This window comes from Rhizopus delemar, genomic scaffold, assembly GCF_000149305.1.
Source record: "Rhizopus delemar RA 99-880 supercont3.11 genomic scaffold, whole genome shotgun sequence".
Taxonomy (NCBI): Eukaryota; Fungi; Mucoromycota; class Mucoromycetes; order Mucorales; family Rhizopodaceae; genus Rhizopus; species Rhizopus delemar.
Window position 1 is genome coordinate 1,439,279 of NW_027137837.1, and position 10,832 is coordinate 1,450,110.

The following is a 10,832-nucleotide window of genomic DNA, read 5'->3' on the forward strand; positions in this document are numbered from 1 at the left end:
AAAATTTATAATCTGCATCCTTACATGTGAATTTTTTTTTTTTTTTTTTTTTTTTTTTTTTTTCCCAAAATACCGGACATCAGGAAAACAAATGTGAGTACACAAATATTGTACACTCACATTTTTCTTTCACATGCCCGTTGGCTGGATTGAACAACCGACCTTCAGTTTACAAGACTGACGCACTACCACTGTGCTAAACGGGCGAATCCCTCAACTTTTCTTTCGCTTTTGGTTAAAAAGGTAAACTCGTTTATTTTTCGAAAAAAGCCGATAACTCCACCAAATCAAGCCATCCATCTCCAATTTTTACACCATTCGATTCATCTTTCAAAAACACACCTTTTGGTTTTTTTAATTTTTCGAATACACCAAGTCTATATCACTTTTTTTCAGTTTCAAGTTTATCAAAAACGATGGGACCTTTACGAAAAAACTTGGGGTCAAGGATCCCCAACGCCGCCGCCTCAACAAACTCAGCAAATTCAAATGCTGACGTCACTCTTCAGTCTTTGGCTGCTGCTTACCAAGATCTGACTGCCCGCTTGAGTGCCTTAGAGCAGCTCCAGCTCGAAAACGCTCGTCTCTTGGAGCTTACGCAATCTCAAGCCAATGAGATTGATTCCTTGCGTGCCCAACTGGCCGCACAAACCGCCGGGGTCCCTAAAAGCACCCCAAGTTCAAGTACCGCCGTTTCTTCTTCTGCTTCTCCTGCTGCCGCAAATGGTGCTAAAGAGACCGTTTCTTCGCCCACCTTGGGTACTGCTGCCTCCTCTTGGGCCACTGTTGCTTCACGTGGTTCAAAAAGTAAACTCCGTCGTCGTGCTGCTGCTGCTCGAGGCTTCCAACCGGTTACAGGTGAGCAAGGTTTCGACTATGTGTATATCCCTCGGTCCCGTAAGATGTCTTACACCGAAGCTCGTCGCCGTCTTGGTCGTTTGGGTGTTGACACCTGGCGGGTGTTAGACGTTTCGTTCCCCGCCCACTCAGTTGTTGGGCTACTTGTACACCTTCAGTACAAGCCTGCTCTCGTCGCCTTGCTTGAAAAAGCAAAGATCAAGGTACTGGATCAATTCGATCCCTTGGATCCCAACCACCTTGCTGACCCTGCTTTTGCCTCTGCGTCTCTTGAGGTACGTCAAGAAAAGATGGCGCACATCTCCAATGAGCGTTGTCTTCGTACCCTTGAGCGCTTGCGCTATCCCGTTGCTGTTGCTGTCTCTCGCTTCTTCTTGGCTAATGCCATGGTGTCTGACGAGGCTGTCTCTGAAGTTTTGGCTTCAAAACAAGATCGCCCTGCCTTCCCTCGCCACCGTGATCAACCCGACGACGAAATGATTCTGGATCAGTATGATCAAGACCGTCCCGACTCTCGTTCCAGCTTTGGATCATTATAATGATGAGTAGTAATACTTGTCATTATAATGAGTCCTCGGTCTCTGCCTCTGGTATGGTCCCAGATTTGCTCACTCCTTCCTCTCCTTTGGTTTCTTATGGCTCTCATGGCTCCCATGGTCCGTCCACTCCTTCAAATAATACATCATCACTCGTTCCGCTCACCATCGGCTTGTGGAATGCCAACGGTCTCCAGGCTTCCACAGTCGATGACCTCCTCCGTCACTGCCAGTCGTTCTCGTTGGTCTTTATCACCGAAACCTGGTTGCTTCCGCCTGCTCGCCTTCCCACCTCATGGCAGCAGTTTCATCTCTATGGTTCTCCTGTTGCTGGTCAGTACCGTGGTTCGATGGGTGTCTCTGCTTTGGTCTCTCCTCGGTGCTCACTGCCTGTGGTTGAATTCCCGGTGAATTGTAAGTATGCTCTTGGTCTGCAGTTGGGTCGTTCTTTACGGCTCATCTGTCTCTACTTGCCTCCTTCATTGCCTACTGCTGAGGTACAGTCTGTCCTGGACTCTCTGCCGCTCACTGACGATACGATCATCTGCGGTGATCTCAATGTTCGTCTTGGTCGTCTTGTTGGTGACTCTCGTACTAACATGCGTAGCTCTGTCCTTCGTCGTTGGTGCGACGACCATGGTCTCAACATCCTGAACAAGACTCTTGCCTATGGTATTCCAACATACCTGACTTGCCGTGGTCATGCTGAGGTAAGCAGCATTGTAGACTACTACATCACCAACATGCCACTGGTCCATTCAGCAAATATCTCGGTCGCCTTGGATCTTTCTTTGGGGTCAGACCATAAACTGATGTCTCTCTCTTTTGAGTACTCAGTCCCTGTGGTCCCTTCCACACCATCTCCTTCTTCTGGTCAAGTTCGTCGACTTTGGAATCTGTCTCGTTTAAAAGAACCAGACGTTCAGAAGCTGTACGTGTCCACCTTTTGCTCCTTGTCTGCTGCTTTGCTTGACCAGCTTCAACAGCTGTGTTCAAGTCCACCGTCAACACGTCCACCCATTGACCATCTTAACGATGAACTCAATGCGGCCATCTACTCTGCTCTGGACAAGTCAGTTGGATCTCGTACCTCAAGACCAAAGCAATGGAAAAGGTTCTGGACCTCTCAACTACAAGCCTTGGCTGACCGTCGCGACTGGCTCTACCGTAAGTGGCGTTGGTCCCTTGGGATTGACAAAGCTTATTGGTGGGGTCTACATCAAGAAGCTCATGTCCGTTTCCGCACGGCTGTCAAGCGTACAAAGCGAGAATCCTGGCGTGCCTTTTGTGACTCCCTCGCTCGTGGTGACTTTTCTGCTGCGGTGCGTAGGGTCAAGCAAGTCCATAACCGTCGTCGTCCTCAAGTATCATATGCTCATCCTGATGGTCCCGTCGCTGGTGCCAACGCTATGCGGGATCATCTTGCATCCGTCTACTCTGGCTCTGGTCTACCATCCAGTCGTCCACCTCCTCTTCCATCACCTGATGATCATGTCCCCTTTGATCTTGGTTCCATTTCTGAGGATGATCTATCTGATTCTGGTCTTGGCTCTGGTCTTGGTCTTGGTTCTGGCTCTGGCTCTGGTTCTGGCTCTGGCCTTTCTTCTTTTTCGGCTGACTCTGTTGCTGATACTATGCGTCGCCTACCTCTACGCAAAGCTCCTGGATCTGATCATCTGCGTACAGAGATGCTTATCCCCATTCGTAAGCAAGTCGCTGCTATCCTGGCTCGTCTCTTTGATATCTGCTGCCAATGGTCATACACTCCTTCTCTTTGGCGTCATGCGCAGGTCGTGCCTATCTACAAGAAGGGCGACCCTCATCAACCGTCAAACTTCAGGCCAATCTCCTTGACGTCCATCATTCGCAAGTTGTTCGAAATGTGTCTCTTTCCGTTCTTAGAAGATGTCTCGCCTCCTCTGGACATTGCTCAAGGTGGTTTCCGTCCACAGCGTAGTGCTCTTGACCAAGCCCTCTGCTTGCATGACTTGATGCAAGAGTACTATCGTCGCAAGCGTCATTTCCCTGTTGTGGCTTTTCTTGATATCAAGGCTGCGTATGATACCGTCGACAGACGTGTCATCTGGCAATCCCTCTTGGCTGTCAATGCTCCTTTTGCTCTGGTCTCTGTCTTGGCTCATCTCTTTGATGATGTTTCAATCGCGGTCCTGCTGTCCAACCAAGTCTCAACACCATTCACTCCGAGTACAGGTGTACTTCAAGGCTCTGTCCTGAGTCCACATCTGTACTCGATTTACATCAATACGCTGCCTGCTCTTCTTCGTTCTGCTGCCACGCGTACCACAACAATGGTTTCGTCCTTGTCTCCTTCTGGTCCTCCTGGTCCTTCTGATTCTGGCTCTTCTGGTTCTGGTCTTGGTCTTCCTTTTGGTCCGCCATTGGATGTCTCCTCTTTGTCTCCGTCTCCCACTGCTGTCAACTCTCTTCTTTATGCTGATGATGTGGCTATAATTGGTTCTGCAAGCGAAGTTAAACAAATGCTTGACCTGGCTCAAATTCATTCCCAAGTGCTCGGTTACAGATGGAGTCCCACCAAGTGTGCCATCCTCAATGCGCCTGATCCGACGTCCTCAAGATACGTCCGTCTCACACTGTATGATGAAGACATACCATCTGTTGATGAGTTTGTTTACCTTGGTGTCCCTTTTATGCGCAATGGCATCTCTCCGTCTCGTCTGGTGGCTCACCGCAAGCCTGGTGCTCAGCTCAAGATGGCCCAACTGTCTGCTATTGGTGCCAATCGGTCTGGTTTCTCGTTGCTGTTCTCTTCTCGCCTCTATGCTATGTTTGTACGTCCCAAGTTGGAGTATGGCCTAGCCATCTCTAAGCTGCTCAAAAAGGAATATGACGAGCTAGAGCGCGCTCAAAGCCGGTGTCTGCGACTGATCGTTGGTGGCCACAAGACCTCGTCGACAGTTGTGCTTCGGCACATTACCAATCTGCCTTCGATGCGTTTCCGTGCTGATACCTTGGTATTGAAATTCTGTCTCCGTGCTGGTACATTGCCTGATGACTGTCTCTTGTCGCTGCTCTCTTCTTCTCTGCCATCGTCACTACTATCAACTCTTCGCTCTCGACGCATTGTGCTCGATCACCCACCAGAAGTTACGGCTCCTTCACGGCTTAAAACCTGGTTACATGCGTATCGACAGCAAGAGTTTGATCAGTTCCTGGCCTCGACACAGCAAGTCTTGATTCGTGCCTGTCGTCCTGTACTGCGTGTGGATCCAATCCTGTATGTTCCTGCTTCGCGTGCTGATCGTAGTCGGCTTATACGTTGGCGTATGGGTTGGCTACCTGGTGATCCCCGTCCTTGTGCTTGTCTGTTTGGTCATACCACTCGTGCGCATCTCATGGTTTGTCCTCAGGTCCCATCTGCTCTCTGGTGTTGTGTTCCTTTCCTTCCGGCTGGTTCTACCGAGCTGCACATTGACTATCTCTTGTCGCTGTTGCCTGTTTCTCCTTCTGCTCGTTGTCCTCCGTTCTGGGTCAGTCTCTGTACCATACTTTGGCACTTTGATCGTCTTTGCAACCCTGATGGTGATTACACCAACGATCCTTCACCTGGACTGCTTTGGCATGAAAGGTCGCTCTCCTCGTCTCGGTGAAATGTGTTCGGATCTTCCCTCTGGCTTCTACCTCCCACTGCCACAGCTTTTAGTGCACGATGCGGAGGAGACCATGGATTTGATGATCTACAGAATAGCTCTTTTGGTTTATCTTTTTGGCTGCTCTTATCTCTCTCCTCTTTTTTGGTCCATCAAATGGTCGCTAGGACTTTTTTTCGCGTCATGCTTATCCTCTTTTTTGTACTTTGATTAGCAAATAATGGCCTAAAGGTCGATTGCATTAATCTTTTAAATAAACACATAAATTTTCGACTGTGCTAAACGGGCCACGGCTCCACCACTCGACCCAGTCCAAGGCGGCTTCCGTCATAGTCGTAGTGCTCTGGATCAAGCCCTCTGTCTGAATGAGCTCTGTCGACAGCATGCTATCGATCATCATGGTGAACCTCCTGTTTTGGCGTTCTTGGATATCAAGTCTGCTTATGACACTGTTGATCGAGCCATCATCTGGCGTGCTCTAGAAACCTATGTCTCTCCTGCTCTACTTGGTCTGCTGCAATGTCTGTTTGATAAGGTGAGTATTGAAGTGTTGATCTCTGGTTATACCTCTCCTACCTTCTGGCCAAGAACTGGTGTGCTCCAAGGCTCAATCCTATCGCCATTCTTGTACTCTATCTACATCAACAGCCTCCCTGCTCTGCTTCGTTCTGTCCGCCTACCAGTCTCTGCAAGATACTATAGCTCGAACCCGCAACGTGAATTCGATGGCCTCTGGTTGAACTGTCTCTTGTATGCTGATGATGTTGTCCTTATAGGAGCAGCTGAAGTCATGCCTCGTCTTCTGAAGGCTGCTGAGGAGCACTCTTTCTCCTTGGGTTACCGATGGAATCCTGCCAAGTGTGTGATGCTTAACTGTGCTGTCTCCCTTGGTGGTCCCCAGTTCAAGTTGTATGGTGATCCCATTCCTGTACAATCTACTTTCAACTATCTCGGTGTCCCATTCGATGATACTGGCACTATTGCTACTGGTCTGCTGATCCAACGGAATGTTACCTCTGCTGTCTCTGCCATGCGTCGCTTCCTGCTGCCTGTCGGTATCCGCTCTCCTGGCTTTTCTCGCCTTACTGCTGTTCGTCTCTATGCTATCTTTATTAGACCTAGATTCGAGTATGGTTTGTGCATCTGCACCTTTTTGCAAAAGCAACTAGCTCTACTGGATCGCGCTCAAGACCAATGTCTTCGTTTAGCCTTTGGTGGTCACCCTCGTGCCTCTACCACGGTGTTCAAGCACTTGACAAGCACTCCATCAATGCATGTACGGGCCCATACCTTGGTACTCAAGATGATCATTCGTGTCCACCATCTTCCTGATGATTGCTTGCTTGCCAAGTTGATTCCCTTTATCACTGCTGCCCCGATTAAGAGTCGCTTCCGATGGCCAATGTTGCTGAGGCAGAACCCGCTATGGTCGAACCCTAGGTATACAGGTGGGTATACCTCTGTTGATGATCGCCTTGCACATCTCTCCACCGATGCTCGTGTCAAAAAGAGTGTGCTTGCTTACCGCACTAACCTTCTTCAGCATATCCTTGGTCGTCCTGATCCACCTGTTCTGCTATCTGCTTGTCGTCCAAGTATTGGTGTTGATGGAATGTTCTTTATTCCAATGCTCCTCTCTGACCGTAGTCGCATCCTCCGATGGCGTATGGGGTGGCTCCCTGCTCGTCCTATCGACTGTAGCTGCGGTCCAACCCATGCCTCTCGTGCTCACCTCTTGTCCTGTCTTCGTGTTGCTGAAAGGTTGAACCTACCTGCTGACATCAAGCCTAACCCTTTGGATCATGTTTTGAACATGTTGCCAAGAAAGCTTCCAGCCTATCCATCTGAAGCACTGTTCTCTCGTTGGTCGCTTTGGTGGCCTGTTGTCTGCCAAGTCCTCCTTGAAATCGAACAGATTTGTCTTCCTGAAGGTACATTTACTGGATCATCTATTGATACCTCTGGCTCTCTTTTCTTGGACAAGATTCGCCCACTACAGCCGTCAACTGCGGTCGATCGCTTGTTCTTTGATTCAGTACAAGATTAACTATTGTTAACTGCTGCCTTGGTCTCTCTTTGTTTACTTTTCCTTTTTTTCTCTAGCCTTGTCTAGTTTTTTTATTTCTTAACTCTTGTCATCTTATAATTCTTTTATTTTATCTTGTTTTGTAAAATTTATTGCACCTCATGGCGAGACACATACTGTAACGTCTCCTTGCCACTCAATAAACACATAAATTTTCGACTGTGCTAAACGGGCACTTTTCTTTCGCTTTTGGTTAAAAAGGTAAACTTGTTTATTTTTCGAAAAAAGCCGATAACTCCGCCAAATCAAGCCATCCATCTCCAATTTTTACACCATTCGATTCATCTTTAAAAAACACACCTTTTGGTTTTTTTAATTTTTCGAATACACCAAGTCTATATCACTTTTTTTCAGTTTCAAGTTTATCAAAAACGATGGGACCTTTACGAAAAAACTTGAGGTCAAGGATCCCCAACGCCGCCGCCTCAACAAACTCAGCAAATTCAAATGCTGACGTCACTCTTCAGTCTTTGGCTGCTGCTTACCAAGATCTGACTGCCCGCTTGAGTGCCTTAGAGCAGCTCCAGCTTGAAAACGCTCGCTTGGTCGAACTCACCAAGAATCAGGCCAATGAAATTGATTCTCTGCGTGCCCAACTGGCCGCACAAACTGCCGGGACCCCTATGGACACCCCAAGTTCAAATACCGCTGCTTCTTCTTCTGCTTCTCTTGCTGCCAATAATGGTGCTAAAGTAACCGGTTCTTCGCCCCCTTTGGGTACTGCTGCTTCTACATGGGCTACTGTTGCTTCACGTGGTTCCAAGAGCAAACTCCGTCGCCGTGCTGCTGCTGCTCGAGGCTTCCAACCTGTTACAGGTGAACAAGGCTTCGACTATGTTTATATCCCTCGGTCTCGCAAGATGTCATATACCGAAGCTCGTCGTCGTCTTGGTCGTTTGGGTGTTGACACCTGGCGGGTGTTAGACGTTTCGTTCCCCGCCCACTCAGTTGTTGGTCTACTTGTACATCTTCAGTACAAGCCTGCTCTCGTCGCCTTGCTTGAAAAAGCAAAGATCAAGGTACTGGATCAATTCGATCCCTTGGATCCCAATCACCTTGCTGACCCTGTTTTTGCCTCTGCGTCTCTTGAGGTACGTCAAGAAAAGATGGCGCACATCTCGAACGAGCGTTGTCTTCGTACCCTTGAGCGCTTGCGCTATCCTGTTGCCGTTGCTGTCTCTCGCTTCTTCTTGGCTAATGCCATGGTGTCTGACGAGGCTGTCTCTGATGTCTTGGCCCCAAAGCAAGATCGACCTGTCTTCCCTCGTCACCCTGATCAAGCCGACGATGAAATGCTTCTGGATCAGTATGATCAAGACCGTCCCGCCTCTCGATCCAGCTTTGGATCATTATAATGATGAGTAGTAATACTTGTCATTATAATGCGTCCTCGGTCTCTGCCTCTGGTATGGTCCCAGATTTGCTCACTCCTTCCTCTCCTTTGGTTTCTTATGGCTCTCATGGCTCCCATGGTCCGTCCGCTCCTTCAAATAATACATCATCACTCGTTCCGCTCACCATCGGCTTGTGGAATGCCAACGGTCTCCAGGCTTCCACAGTCGATGACCTCCTCCGTCACTGCCAGTCGTTCTCGTTGGTATTTATAACCGAAACCTGGTTGCTTCCTCCTGCTCGCCTTCCGACCTCATGGCAGCAGTTTCATCTCTATGGTTCTCCTGTTGCTGGTCAGTACCGTGGTTCAATGGGTGTCTCTGCCTTGGTCTCTCCTCGGTGCTCACTGCCTGTGGTTGAATTCCCGGTGAACTGTAAGTATGCTCTTGGTCTGCAGTTGGGTCGTTCCTTACGGCTCATCTGCCTCTACTTGCCTCCTTCATTACCTACTGCTGAGGTACAGTCTGTCCTGGACTCTTTGCCACTCACTGATGATACAATCATCTGCGGTGATCTTAATGCTCGTCTTGGTCGTCTTGTTGGTGACTCTCGTACTAACATGCGTAGCTCTGTCCTTCGTCGTTGGTGCGACGACCATGGTCTCAACATCCTGAACAAGACTCTTGCCTATGGTATTCCAACATACCTGACTTGCCGTGGTCATGCTGAGGTAAGCAGCATTGTAGACTACTACATCACCAACATGCCACTGGTCCATTCAGCAAATATCTCGGTCGCCTTGGATCTTTCTTTGGGGTCAGACCATAAACTGATGTCTCTCTCTTTTGAGTACTCAGTCCCTGTGGTCCCTTCCACACCATCTCCTTCTTCTGGTCAAGTTCGTCGACTTTGGAATCTGTCTCGTTTAAAAGAACCAGACGTTCAGAAGCTGTACGTGTCCACCTTTTGCTCCTTGTCTGCTGCTTTGCTTGACCAGCTTCAACAGCTGTGTTCAAGTCCACCGTCAACACGTCCACCCATTGACCATCTTAACGATGAACTCAATGCGGCCATCTACTCTGCTCTGGACAAGTCAGTTGGATCTCGTGTCTCCCGACCGAAGCAATGGAAAAGGTTCTGGACCTCTCAACTACAAGCCTTGGCTGACCGTCGCGACTGGCTCTACCGTAAGTGGCGTTGGTCCCTTGGGATTGACAAAGCTTACTGGTGGGGTCTCCATCAAGAAGCTCATGTCCGTTTCCGCACGGCTGTCAAGCGTGCAAAGCGAGAATCCTGGCGTGCCTTTTGTGACTCCCTCGCTCGTGGTGACTTTTCTGCTGCGGTGCGTAGGGTCAAGCAAGTCCATAACCGTCGTCGTCCTCAAGTATCATATGCTCATCCTGATGGTCCCGTCGCTGGTGCCAACGCTATGCGGGATCATCTTGCATCCGTATACTCTGGCTCTGGTCTGCCATCCAGTCGTCCACCTCCACTTCCATCACCTGATGATCATGTCCCATTTGATCTTGGTTCCATTTCCGAGGATAGTCCATCTGGTTCTGATCTTGGCTCTGGTCTTGGTTCTGGCTCTGGTCTCGGCTCTGGTCCTGGTTCTGGGTCTGGTGTTTCTTCTTTTTCGGCTGACTCTGTTGCTGACACAATGCGTCGTCTTCCTTTACGCAAAGCTCCTGGATCTGATCATCTGCGTACAGAGATGTTTATCCCCATTCGTAAGCAAGTCGCTGCTATCCTGGCTCGTCTCTTTGATATCTGCTGCCAATGGTCATACACTCCTTCTCTTGGCGTCATGCGCAGGTCGTGCCTATCTACAAGAAGGGCGACCCTCATCAACCGTCAAACTTCAGGCCAATCTCCTTGACGTCCATCATTCGCAAGTAGTTCGAAATGTGTCTCTTTCCGTTCTTAGAAGATGTCTCGCCTCCTCTGGACATTGCTCAAGGTGGTTTCCGTCCACAGCGTAGTGCTCTTGACCAAGCCCTCTGCTTGCATGACTTGATGCAAGAGTACTATCGTCGAAAGCGTCATTTCCCTGTTGTTGCTTTTCTTGATATCAAGGCTGCGTATGATACCGTCGACAGACGTGTCATATGGCAATCCCTCTTGGCTGTCAATGCTCCTTTTGCTCTGGTCTCTGTCTTGGCTCATCTCTTTGATGATGTTTCAATCTCGGTCCTGCTGTCCAACCAAGTCTCAACACCATTCACACCGAGTACAGGTGTACTTCAAGGCTCTGTCTTGAGTCCACATCTGTACTCGATTTACATCAATACGCTGCCTGCTCTTCTTCGTTCTGCTGCCACGCGTACAACAACGATGGTTTCGTCCTTGTCTCCTTCTGGTCCTCCTGGTCCTTCTGATTCTGGCTCTTCT

At 49.0% G+C, this 10,832-nt stretch overlaps 3 protein-coding genes and 1 non-coding gene across 4 annotated transcripts; 3 read left to right on the top strand and 1 right to left on the bottom strand.

Moving 5' to 3' along the window:
- Positions 1-134: 134 nt before the first annotated feature.
- Positions 135-206, bottom strand: RO3G_19161. The gene has a single exon. It is a non-coding gene; the product is annotated as a tRNA-Thr (tRNA).
- Positions 207-416: 210 nt separating this feature from the next.
- RO3G_13217 (uncharacterized protein) lies at positions 417-5,023 on the top strand (the record flags this gene model as incomplete). The annotated part of the gene is made up of 2 exons (XM_067667801.1): positions 417-1,348; positions 1,408-5,023. 2 exons carry the CDS (start codon positions 417-419, stop codon positions 5,021-5,023), a joined length of 4,548 nt encoding a protein of 1,515 aa, XP_067523902.1.
- Positions 5,024-5,511: 488 nt separating this feature from the next.
- On the top strand, positions 5,512-7,070 carry RO3G_13218 (uncharacterized protein; the record flags this gene model as incomplete). The annotated part of the gene is made up of 2 exons (XM_067667802.1): positions 5,512-5,558; positions 5,672-7,070. 2 exons carry the CDS (start codon positions 5,512-5,514, stop codon positions 7,068-7,070), a joined length of 1,446 nt encoding a protein of 481 aa, XP_067523903.1.
- A 413-nt stretch (positions 7,071-7,483) lies between these two features.
- RO3G_13219 (uncharacterized protein) lies at positions 7,484-10,320 on the top strand (the record flags this gene model as incomplete). Its single annotated transcript, XM_067667803.1, has 2 exons — positions 7,484-8,415; positions 8,475-10,320. The coding sequence occupies 2 exons, from the start codon at positions 7,484-7,486 to the stop codon at positions 10,318-10,320; spliced, it is 2,778 nt and encodes a 925-aa protein (XP_067523904.1).
- Positions 10,321-10,832: the final 512 nt, after the last annotated feature.